At 39.5% G+C, this 13,159-nt stretch overlaps 1 protein-coding gene across 5 annotated transcripts in view; it reads right to left on the bottom strand.

The window, feature by feature from the left end:
• PAK1 (p21 (RAC1) activated kinase 1) overlaps nt 1-13,159 on the bottom strand; it is a 181,404-nt gene that overhangs the window by 68,297 nt on the left and 99,948 nt on the right. For 3 of the 5 annotated variants that reach the window (XM_045483882.1, XM_045483879.1, XM_045483878.1), the window contains exon 2: nt 890-1,100. In XM_045483882.1, coding sequence (XP_045339838.1) covers nt 890-1,079 — 190 coding nt within the window. In that variant the 5' untranslated portion in view covers nt 1,080-1,100. The remainder of the gene's footprint in view (nt 1-889; nt 1,101-13,159) is intronic. The other 2 variants (XM_045483881.1, XM_045483880.1) reach the window with 1 other exon arrangement.

Raw genomic sequence — 13,159 nt, 5'->3', positions numbered from 1 at the left:
CAGTCAGTTAAGCTTCCTACTTTGGCTCAGGTCATGGTTCACAGTTGGTGAGTTCGAGCCTTGTGTTAGGCTCTGGCACAGAGCCTGCTTCTGATCCTCTGTCTCCCTCTCTCTGTCCCTCCCCTACTCATGTTCTCTCTCTCTCTCTCTTTCTCTCTCTCTCTCAACATAAATAAATATTTACAAAAAACATTTACAAATGAAGACATCCCAGTATTTCTTATATTTTGTGAGTTCATAAAAGTTTAATCACTTACTTAAAAAATAAGTAAATATTTGGCGTTAGATTGTCTAAACTCTGGTAACAGAATAATTATTTTCTTAGAATTTTGTTCAGATATTGTTAATAAAATATAAAAATAAGTCTACTTTCTATTTGACTTCAGCCACGTTAGGAAAGAAAGACAAAGGAAGTATTTAAGGGGAGAAAAGGCATTAAAGGAAAATTAAGTCAAGGAAAGGAGAGATCTTTTATCTAGGTTACAAAAAAAATTGTTTTAAGTATACAAATTGGAGGGTATTATGCTAAGTGAAATAAGTCAGGCAGAGAAAGACACATACCATATGTTTTCACTCATAGGTGGATCCTGAGAAACTTAATAGAAGACCAAGGGGGAGGGGAAAGGGAAAAAAAAAGTTACAGAGAGGGAAGGAGGCAAACCATAAGAGACTCTTAAATACTGAGAACAAACTGAGGGTTGAATGGCGGGAGGGGGAGGGGAAAGTGGGTGATGGGCATTGAGGAGGGCACCTGTTGGGATGAGCACTGGGTGTTGTACGGAAACCAATTTGACAATAAATTATATTTAATAAAATAAATAAATACACAAAAAAAGCAAAAGAAAAATAAACAGAGTACACAAATGATGAGAAAAATGAAATACTGTACTTTTATCTCCAGGTAAGATGGATCGGTAAAATCGGTCCTTCTTTTTCTTCTCCTCTGGGTTTGGAGGCAGAGGTTTGGAACCATGGTTTAGGGTTCCAGCATCTTTGCTGCCAGCTCCAATCATAGTGCTGGTGTTTCTCATCGGAGGGGCTGGAGGTTTGTCTTGAATGTCTAGGCCGTTATTTGACATCGTCACCACCACCAGCAGCTACTGGAATCAGAGAGAACAAAATAACTCTTTTATCATTTTCGTGCTAAAGGAAATATATATTAAAAAAAATTTTAAGTCCAAACTATACAACCCATCCTCCAGGGCCCAGCTCAAATCCTTCCACTGCACACCATAACTACTGCTGTCTGATTCAGTCAACAATACTCAAAGATGTAATACCTACTCTGTGCCAAGCACTGCTGAAAATTCACAAGGTTCTTGTTTTTCTCTAAGGCACTGGAGAGCACAGAGAACCACCATGATGTCATTTAAAAGGCAGAAATTTGGCCTAGCTAAAATATGAATCCCAAACTAAGTGTGAATCCCAGTGCCACTTACTAGCTTTAGAAGAATTTCTTAACCACTTGGGTTCCATTTATTCATTCATTAAATAAAACTGCTAACAGCATTCTACATAGTAACTCTTTGCCAACCTTTAATCCTGTAGCTTTAGGAAATCATGTTCCCTCTCTAGAATGGACTGTATCACTACAATCAAAAGTCAGTAAAGCTGCCAATTTTGTTAATAGTCTTATTGGAACACAGTCATTCATTTACATATTGTCTATGGCATCTTTCACATTCCAATGAGTTGAGTAGTTGCAATAGAGACTATATGCTCACAAACCTAAAATATTTATCCAGTTCTTTTCAGGAAAACTTTGTTGAAGGGGGAGTTCTAGCCCCCTTGGCCTAGATCATCTCTCCAGTAAATTTGACCTGGTTCTAAATACATGATGGCCAATGCAGTAACCATCCTGTCATATACGGTGTTGAATTTACTGGTAATCTCCAATGCTTCTGGTAAAGGGAAGGAATAAAATCTTTAAAGGGGAATTCCTATCATGGTACCAATAGTTTTAATGAGGATAGGTGTTATTACCTTAAATAAGTAAGTGTCCTTGACAATGGACAGGCATGAATGTGTCCACAATTAATAAAGTCTCTCATTATTCTTCTAGGTTACAGTAGAAATTATATCTCTAACCATGACTACTTAGAATATACATTCTGAAGGGCGCCTGGGTGGCTCAGTCAGTTGAGCGTCCAACTTTGGCTCAGGTTATGATCTCACAGCTCGTGAGTTCGAGCCCCACGTCGGGCTCTGTGCTGACAGCTCAGAGCCTGGAGCCTGCTTCTGCTTCTGTGTCTCCCTCTCTCTCTGCCCCTAACCCCCCTTCGCATTCTGTCTCTGTCTCTCTCAAAAATAAATAAACATTAAGAATATAAGTTCCGTGGAGTAAAATACAACAATGCTTTAGAGACGAACGTTTCTACTTAAAAAACAAACAAACAAACATAAACCAACATAATAATCATCACAAGCTTTTTAGGAATACAGATGCCCTGTTTTGACCCCCACAAATTGTGATTTAGTATGACTGGGTTATGGTCCAAATTCTGTAATTTTAAGACTTAGTGATCCCAATGCCAGCCAGATTTGAATACCACTGCTGTAGATGCCAATTACATAAATACTATGAACAAAATTGAATCTTTTTTACATTTTCTAATAAATGCAGAACTAAATGATCACCTGCATCCATTTTGTCTTTTAATTATTTCTCCACATGCCATCAGTGATCTAAAATACAGCACTCCTCTACTTTAAAATCCATCACAAAAGCTAAAGTTCCTTACAAACTAAGCTATAACACCCGGACACAGCCTACATTCAAACTGTACCTTAGAAACCTCTATTCTCCTGATTTGCCAAGTAGTTTCTTACCCTCCTGCCAATGCTTCTTGTCAATGATTTCTCCCTCTTCTGACTGATAAAAATCTTACTCATCTTTCAGGGCCAAATTCAAGCTTTACCTCTTTGTGTAATTCATCCTCACCTACCTCTGGCAAACCAACTGCTCCTTACTTCTCTTTTTGAACAAAAGAAATCAAATAAGCAAGGACAATCTTATTAATCTATACTAACTCTCTGGGTAGTGTGCTTTTTATCCATTTGTTCCAGCTTCACTTTGCAGATTTGCCTTTGCTTTCCCTTCCAGCCCCAACTCAAGTCCCTCAGCTCCCCCAAAGAGAATTTCCACAGGCTCAGTTCTCAAGTGTACTTTCCTACTCTGGACTGCCAGTTCCAAAATTACACTCCCCACAGCTACCTGATAGCCTAAGCAGGCCCTTCCTGCCTTTCTGGTCCTTCAGCCAACAGTTTCATTGAATGTAACTCCCTTTGAGGACTACAGCCCAAGATTATGCCAAGAAAGGCTTCATCACCCTTTTTGATACAGGGTTTTCATCATTTCTCAGTTCTTTCACCATACTTGGGGAACTCTCAGGGGTAGCCCTCCATTTTCAAAATGATTCCAAATTATTAAAACCTAAAATCTGTTGTTGGAATACAATGCTTGAATCCTCTGTACCACATTCCAGCCTAGGTCACCCAGTCTATGCTTGAAAACTTCCAATTTTAGGAAATCTGCAGTCTCAAAAGACAGCCTATTCTATCTTTGGTCACTTCATTTAGAGTTCTTACTTATATTAAGTTCTATCTATTTCACACTGCATTGCAATTATCTGTTTAGACATTTCCTCCCCATACACTCCCTCCTCTGCCAGATTTAGACTATGAGCTCCTCAAGAACAAAGTTCAAGGATGCCTGGATGCTATGAACAAAAACTGTTTTGTCAGTTAAGGCTTGGACTCTTGGGACTCTTGATTTCAGCTGAGATAGAGCCCTGTGTCAGGCTCTACACTGACAGTGCAGAGCCTGCTTGGGATTCTCTCTGTCTCTCTTCACTCTTCCTTGCTTATGGGTGCACACACGCTCTCTCTCAAAATAAGTTAGTAAACGTTAAAAAAAAAGAAGAAGAAAGTTCAGTCATATTTATTTCTCAATCCTCAACACCAGGTCTGGAACAGAATATTCAAAAAGAATGAAATCTTGCCATATGTAACAACATGGATGGAACTAGAGTGTATTATGCTAAGCGAAGTAAGTCAGTCAGACAAAGACAAATATCATATGATTTCACTCGTATGTGGAATTTAATAAACAAAACAGATGAACATAGGGGTAGGGAAGGAAAAATAGGATAAAAACAGAGAGGGAGGCAAACCATAAGAGACTGTTAAATACAGAACAACCTAAAAGTTGCTAGAGGGGAGATGGGCAGGGGATGGGCTAGATAGGGGATGGGTTTTAAGGAGGGCACTTGTGATGGGCACTGGGTGTTATACATAAGTGATGAATCACTGGGTTCTACTCCTGAAACCAATACTACACAGTATGTTAACTAACTTGAATTTAAATAAATTAATTTAAAAAAAAGAATACTCAATAGGGGCACCTGGGTGGCTCAGTCGGTTGAGCGTCCGACTTCAGCTCAGGTCATGATCTCACAGTCCGTGAGTTCGAGCCCTGCGTCAGGCTCTGTGCTGACAGCTCAGAGCCTGGAACCTGCTTCAGATTCTGTGTCTCCCTCTCTCTCTGCCCCTCCCCTACTCATGCTCTGTCTCTCTCGGTCTCAAAAATAAATTTAAAAAAAACATTCAAAAAACATTTTTTTTAAATAAGAAGAATACTCAATAAAGATTTGTTGAACAAATGAACAAAGAGCAAGTAAACAAATAAATGAATAATAAAAACTACTTCTATTTGTTAGTCCTAAATCTTACCTCACAGCTATTCCAAAAAGTCTATTGCTTCTTCCCCAGACTGAACTTTAGATACCTGAAAACATCTTTCAAAACCCCCCAAATCTATTTTCTCAATGCTAAACACTGTCAGTACCTTCAACTACACTCACAGAACACAATTTTATATCTTCCTGATCCTTCCCTCTGAACTTTCTTGGACTTAATGTTTCTATACTACTTTCCAGTTTCCCTGCAGCCCTCCAACCAGTCTTTTCCTATGGTTCCTCCACAAGTCTTTACTCTCTTTACACTTCATAGATCCCCTCACTGGTCATTTTGTCCATCTACATTCAGGACAATAACTGGCACATGTTTAAAACTATGCCATTTTAAACTTTTTTTTTTTTTTTTTTTACAGGAAAACAAGTCCAAAACATCAATCCTGAGGGGAGAAAGGAAAAACATACTCAACTCTTAAATAAGGAGACCAAACACATCTTAAATCTTCTAACAGTCTGTGCAGGCCAAAGATCTGGGAGGATAACAAGCCCATGCCTTCTGACATGCTGCAGTATAAAGCTAGGTTCAAGGCCAACATTTAGAATGATCATTCAGATGGCACCCTTCTACCCATCCTAGAGAACAAACTGGTAATACAGAGAGGGGGAAAGATAGACTGACCACATTTTACCAATACCCCAGAGGCTTAGGGAGCCTAATAATTTATGAGAAACTAATTATACTGAAGTATTATGAATCAACTGAATGGCTCTACAATACATGCAGGATCACTGTGAGGTTTCAAAAAGGCCATTGGTAGGACAATATAATAAAAAGATGACTGGAGGCTAAAATCAAGAGACCTGGATTTAAGTCCTGGCTCTGCTATTTACTAGCTACAATTCTAATAAAAGTCCCTTCACCTATGAGGGGCAATCTGTTGTTTCCCACTATGTAGTCACTGGACAGATACTGGTCAAGAAGGCAACCAAGGAAGGGAAGTGATTTGATGTCTCCTTTGCCATAAAAAGCATAAAGACATCGTGCTTGGACAGAAAGAAGGGGAAGAAAACAGTTTTCAAGTAGCCACTACGTGTCAGGTACTTTACATACTAGATGAAACTGGACAGGGACTGAGGGAAGAAGTGTGCACACCAACCGCTACTTCCTTCCACTTTATCACATCTGGATGCCACAGCCACAGTATAAAGAGCCAAGATACACATAACATCAAAGCCAGAAGCAACCTTAGAAGCCACCTAATCTGACCCTCTCATATAACAGATAGGAACACTGAGGTCCAAAACACAGAATGAAATTGCTTAAGATCGCACAGCAATTTAAAGGTGGGAGTTCCAATGTTTTCAGACTCTGTCAAACAATTTTCCAAATATACCTTACGTAACTGTAGCGCCTTTATAACTTTTCTTTTTTTTTATGTTTGTTTCGTTGGTTTGAGAGAGAGAGAAAGAGACAGACAGCACACAAGCAGAAGAGGGAGACAGTGAGAATCCCAAGCAGACTCCAAACTCACAGGCTCCACACTCAACAGACTGAGCCACCCAGGCGCCCTGCCCCTTCGTACCTTTTCTGACCTGAATTCTGCTACTCTTGATTTAGGTAAGTCAAATCTAGCCAATGGCAAATATACAACAACATAAACATGTTTGGGCTGGATGTGATTGATATTTACTAATGTCTTCCATGAGGCTAAGCATGTGAAAGTTATGGACACCTTTTGCTATCACTGCAGATTCTTCATTTAAATACAATTCAAATCAATAAATTTTTACTGAGTACTTACATATGAGCTGCCATATTGGAAACCAGGGACACAGAGATAAATAAAGGAATATGATCTAACTCTAGAGGTTCTCACAGTCTAGTAAGCAAGATAGGCAGGATCTAGAAAACCACAATGCCAGGCCACTTGTGAATAGTGCTGTAAGAGCAGGATAAGCAGTAAAATGTCAGAAGACACAAAAAGGAAAGACTATATTGAATTTAGGTGATCAGCAAGGCTTCATAGAAGAGGTGATGTTAAAAGGAGGGGCTTAAAGAATAAACAGGTCAGACTGGTGGTCTTTGACTCTGGATTATTAGAACCCCCTATGAGCTTTTTAAAGCGCCAGCCAAAGTACTTAGGGGGGAGTACACTAATATTTGCAATTTACTTTGAAATGCATTTAAAAAAATAAGATGGATTAATGAATGAACACAGGGATGTGATATACTCGTCCATATGTAACTTATAATGAATGTGATAAAGCAAATACTTGAAAATGTTAATGGTAGAAGAATCTAGGTGGTGGGTATACATGTATTCACTGTAAAATTCTTCCAACTTTGCTGTACTTTTGGAATTTCTCCTAATAAAAAGTTGGGGGGATGGATACCAATGCTGAGCTCTGATTTAACTGGTATAAAATAGGCCCAGGCATTGGTATAGTACCTGAACCAAACAAAACAGTCAATAAATAAATGGATGATTTTGACAGAGAATGATAATGGCAAGTGCATCCCAGACCACAGGAATAGCAACCGTGAGAGTACACTGTGATAGAACACAACATGAAAATAAAAAGTAGGACACAGTGATCACAGAGAGCCTTTTATGTTCTGTAACACATACAGCACTGGTCAGAAAAATGGTCCCTTCTAAGCAGTTCTAGATCCATGCAATGAATGTCCCGTGTTAAAAATAAAAGATGACACTTGATTTAAAAAGGCTGTGGAGAGATGACAATGAAAAAAGAGGTGTTGCCTGGAGGAGGGGACCAGCTGCCATCTGTCTGCACAGAGGACTCTGCGCTGACTTGAGCTCACACAATGGGACTTGGAGTTTAGAAGAGTCCTCTAAACCGCCTAACAGGGTTGCTAAAATTCTAAAAACCAGTGTCCCTGCAAAACCTCTTGAACTAACCATCTTTGCAAATAGGATTTCAGCCATCATTTGACATTGACAGTTTAATAACCACTAACATTCTAAAACACTTTGGAGTTTACAGAAAACATGGAAATCCATTTGGTTGGTATCATTTTTCTCATTCATTCATGCAAAAATTTATTCATCACCTACTGTCTGCCAGGCTGTGCTAGGTGCTGGGGATAAAACAGTGAACAAGTCAGAAGAAGCAAAATGTCAGAGATGGTGCCAGTCACCCAGAGCCAACAGAGGCGGTGAGCTGAAATGTAGTCTGTGTGACCAGAGGACCACCTCTTTTTCAACTACACCACACGTCACTGTTCACTCTAAAAGCAAAGGAATGGGCTAGATAACCTCTAATAATCCCTCAGGCCATTATTTAAAATGAAAGAGAGAAAGGAAGAAGAGAAAATAAAACCTATTCCATATATTAACCACATCTGTCAGTCAACAACTCAAAGCAGCTGAGACTGGCATGACCAACACTCCACCCAGAACTGGGGAGTACTGCATGCCCTTGACACCTGGTTATGAGAATCTGATCTTTAATTAAATTGTGCCAGGAGGCTTTCTTTGGCAGGAGCCTGGAATGCTGCAGTCTTGAATTTGCTGAGGGATGTCCTTCTGACACGTCAAAGGCACTCCCGCTATGCAGCCTCCAGCCACTTGTTCTGGTTTAGCAACAAGAAAGCAACTGGTGAAGGAGCAGAGAGGAAGACTGTGGAGGCTGTTTCTGGGCTGTTAGGAAAGCTACTTTAATTTCTGACCCTCAGTTTCCTCTTATGTAAAATACACATAAGACTATGTACTTTATACAGGTATGAGAACTTAAAAAGCATATATAGAGAGAAGCACCTAGCATGCTGCCTGGCACAAAATAGATGTCCAATAAATATCCGTTCTTATCCCCCATTCATCTTTCTAGTTTCATCTCTATTATTCCCTAAACTTGTTCATTCCAACTCAATATTCTTTCATGCCCCTGCCTTTGCCCACACTGTTCTCTCTGCCTAAATGTCCCAACTTGTCTGCCAAGCAAACTCCTACTCATTCTTCAAGACCCAGCTTGATTCACTTTCTCTATGAAACCTTCATAGAAACCCCCCTACTTCTATCCTTTCCCTGAAATTTAATAGCATTTTATGCATACTTCTATGCAGCAGTTTCCATATAATCATAATAACCTCACCAGACTACGAACAAGCCAAAGGACAAAACTGAGTCTGATTAATCTCTATTCTCCAAGTCCCACCCAGCACAAACCTGGCACACATGAGGTAACTAGCAAAGGTTCACAGACTAAGGCTGCCTTGTTTACAAGAAAAAAACATAGGAGCTAGAAGGATCATGAAAAATCAGCCAGTTCCAAACCTTTATTTTATAGCTGGGAACCTGAAACCCATAGGGGTATGAAATTTACCTAAGATCACTCAATGAAATAATGAGGACATGATGAGCCTCTGATTATTCTGATTCTCTTGAAAATACTCTCTTTCTACACTAATTATAGTTTGAGACAAAATGAACAAAGGACTATACCTGGAATCAGAGAGGTATGAGATGCAGCAAAATGAAATGGAAAAGGCAGAGAGATTTGGAGTCACAGACTTAGGGCAGCCGTGTACCTTCACCCTTCCCTCCTCTCACCAATCAGATCTACGTATCTTCCTCACTTCTACCACCTGTGCAGATAGCCACTAGAGTTACCTGCAGAAACCAGTACCAAAGGTCTGATACCTCTCCCTACCATCTTGGGAAATTCCTGACCTGCAGTTCCAGTTAAGCTATTCTCAACAGTTAAGGAGAGTTTTAGATTTAAGCTTCAAACCATTAGACTTCACAATCAATGCCCTGAACTAAGAAAATCATCACTGAAACCTGAGGCCCATACAATCTGAGAGTTGAAAGGAACCTATATGGCCATCTGGTTCAACCACCCAAGGAACAATGAAATCTACTCAGCTGCCTCCTACATGGATGACCTTCCAGTCAATCTCTGCCTAAACATATCCTGTGATTTCCCACACTGCCACATGCTGCCTCAAAGGAACATTTTCTCTTGGAAGTGTTAAGAACCACAGCTTAAAAGTGGACTGCCCTCTCTCCTCTAAAAGATAATCAGGACTAAGTCAATCAAGCTTCCAGTGTCCATTTACTTCAGTCATCCTCAATCACCCAAAATCTTGTCCCCAACCTTTTCTGTATGCCCTCTAATGTCATCAAATTCCTCACCCCCTCCTAATTCTGGATACCTTTCACTATTTCCTCTGTATCTTCCCATTTGTCATGGGCTAACTCCCCTTGCCTCCTTTTCTTAAAAGAAACCTGGCTATCACCTAGAAAAGAGACTTCAGCAGCCCTCTCAATTGGAAGCTATTTTCTCTCTCATACCCAACCTATCAGTGTTGTCCTTAACTTTTCAGAGCTATTTCCAAACAATTCCTTTCTCCTTGTAAAAACCTCTTTCCTTTGAGCAGCCTCCACTGGTTGCTATCACACTTCTGTCCTGCCTAATACTCACTTCCCGGTCACCTCACTCAAAGGCTTTAGTTCCTTGATCAGTCTTCTTCTGTACCCCTCTAGTTATCATTCTAGGTGACTTTTACAGCCACAATGATAACCATTCCAACACTCTGGCCATTTCAATTGCAGACCTCCAGTCCAAGCTGGCCAATACTCCCATGATCACACCCTAGACCTTACCACCAAAATGTGCATCAACTCCAATATCTGGAATGAATCATATATACTCTAACACAATCTCCAAGCCATGCAGCTCAGTTGCTCAAGAAGTTCCACTACAATTCCTAGACTTTCTATTGAGCTCTAATCCACTATCCATTAGTACCTCCAGCCTTCGCTTCTCTTTTTCCTTAATTACAGTCCATAAAAATCACTCAAACATCAAAACCCATCAGTCCTCTAAAACTCAACAACAAAAATCCTAACAACTCAATTCAAAAGTGGGCAAAGGATCTGAATAGACATTTTTCAAAAAAAAGATATGTGAATGGCCAATAAGCACATGAAAAAATGTTCAACATCACTAATCATCAGGAAAATGCAAGTCAAAACTACAATGAGATAATACTTTGCATCATTAGGATGGCTACTATCAAAAAAAGAGAAACCAACAAGTATTGGTGAGGATGTAGAGAAATTAGAACGCTTGCTCACTGCTGGTGGGTATGTAAGATGGTACAGCCACTATGGAAAATAGTGTAGTGGTTCCTCAAAAAATTAAAAATAGAATTACCATATGATCCAGCAATTCCACTTCTGGGTATACACACACACACACACACACACACACACACAAATGGGGTCTCAAAGAGACATTTGCACACCTGTGTCCATAACAATATTATTCACAATAGCTAAAATGTAGAAGCAATACAAGGACCCATTGGCAGATGAATAGATAAGCAAAATGTAGTATACACATACACTCAAATATTATTCAGGGAAGGACAGAAGTTCTGTAACATGCTACAACATGGATGAACCTTGAGAACACTATGCTAAGTTAAATAAGTCAATCACAAAAAGACAAATACTATATGATTTCAATAATATGAGATCTTTAGAGTAGTCAAAATCATAAAGATAAAAAGTATGATGGTGGCTGCCAGAAGCTGGTGGGAGGCGAAACGGAGAGTTACTGTTTAACAGGCCGAGTTTCAGTTTTATAAAATAAAAAGAGTTCTAGGATGAATGCTGGTGATGGTTGCATAATAATGTGAATGTATTTAATGCCACTGACCTGTACACTTAAAAATAGTTAGTATGGTAAGTTTTATGTTATATACATTTTACCACAATAAAAAAATAGGAAAAAGTAAGGGGAATTAGAATTTACTAAATACGCTACAATGTGCTCGAAGTTCACAATGGTATCACAGTCATATTACCATAGGAGCCTGTTAACACTGGGGTAGAGGCCAATGAACTGAGACTTAAGATATTAATTACAGGGGGCGCCTGGGTGGCTCAGTCAGTTGAGCATCCAACTCTTGATTTCAGCTCAGGTCACAATCTCATGGTGAGACATGAGATCAAACCCTGCCTCGGGCTCTGTGCTGGCTGAGGAGCCTGCTTAATTAAGATTCTCTCTCCCCCATTTGCGCACGCATGTTTTCTCTCTCTCAAAAAAAGATATTAATTACAGGCAAATGATGACTGGTTCTCAGTAAAATCTGTAGAACAATAAGACAGCTTATAACAGGCTTTCATTGTACATATATACTTTAAATAAATCTGATCAATCTAAACAAATCTGATTAAAACACACACATGACACACAGAAAACAAAACAATCAATCCCTTTGCCTCCTCTCCCTTTCCAAAATTCAACTGGAAAAAATCTCAGCTTTGGCATACCTGAACTCCCTCCCAAATGTCTCTATACTGAAGCAGTTGAATGTCCTAGAGAACATTGCCTGATTGACTGCTTTCACTTGAAAATTATGAATACCTCCCTACATATGATTACCTTGCCTCAAATGAGCACTCAATTTGGCTTCCCACTCACCCCTTCCCCTTTGCTGATGAACTCACCTTCTGTGAGAAAATAGAAATCTTTGCAGGAGAATTCCATCTTCCCACTCCCAAATCTATGTGCCTGTCTGCACCTGCATCACCCAGTTACAATGAAGGAAGTGTTCCTACTCCCATCAAAAGCCATTCTTTCTTTTCCGTCTACTCTTTTACTTGCACTCCCTCTCACCTGGAATGATGTCTTTCAGCTACATTAATCAACCAATCAATTAATCAGTCTCTCTCCCCCACTCCCTCTCTTTTTTAGATATATTCAGTCATTCAACAAATATTTATCAAGCATCTACATTATCCCAGTACTACTCTAGCTGAATAAGACAAAGTCCCTGTGTTTGTGGATTCTATGAACTAGTAAAAGAAGCAGACAAAGAAATAAGCAAATAAATATGCAATGTCAAATCCACAATGGAAATTAAAGAGTAATACATGTGAATATGGAGAGGAACAGGGATGGGATGGGTGGTATGTAAGACGAGATGATCAGGAGAGGCTTCTCTGAGGAAGAGACACTTAAGACCTGAATAAATGAGACAACTAATCTTAGTAATACCTGGAAGCATTTTAAGCAGAGGGAGCAGTAAGTACAAATGTCCTAGATGAGACTATTTGGGGGCATGTAGGGCAGCAAAAAGGACAGCAAGACAAAAGTTTACTGAACAAGGAAAAGCATGGCAGAAAACTAAGATTAGAGATATAGCCAGGGGCCAGATTATGTAGGACTTTACAGTCCTACAAACAGTAAGTTTGAATTCTGTATCAAGCATGAGAAGATACTAACGAGTTTTGAGTAGTGTTCTGATTTATGTTTAAACCACTCTGGTTGCAGAGAACAGACTGCAGGGGAGCAAAGGAAAAGTAAAGAGACCATTAAGAAATTATTATAATAGTCCAGGTAGAAACTGATGATGCCTTAATGGATTGCAGTCGGTATACAGCAGTATAAGCAAAGATAGATATTTTGAAGGTGGAGCCAAATGTTTTATT

The sequence above is a fragment of the Leopardus geoffroyi genome, chromosome D1 (genome assembly GCF_018350155.1).
Source record: "Leopardus geoffroyi isolate Oge1 chromosome D1, O.geoffroyi_Oge1_pat1.0, whole genome shotgun sequence".
Classification (NCBI taxonomy): Eukaryota; Metazoa; Chordata; class Mammalia; order Carnivora; family Felidae; genus Leopardus; species Leopardus geoffroyi.
Note: the sequence above shows the minus strand (reverse complement) of the source record. Positions and strands in the feature narration are given on the sequence as shown.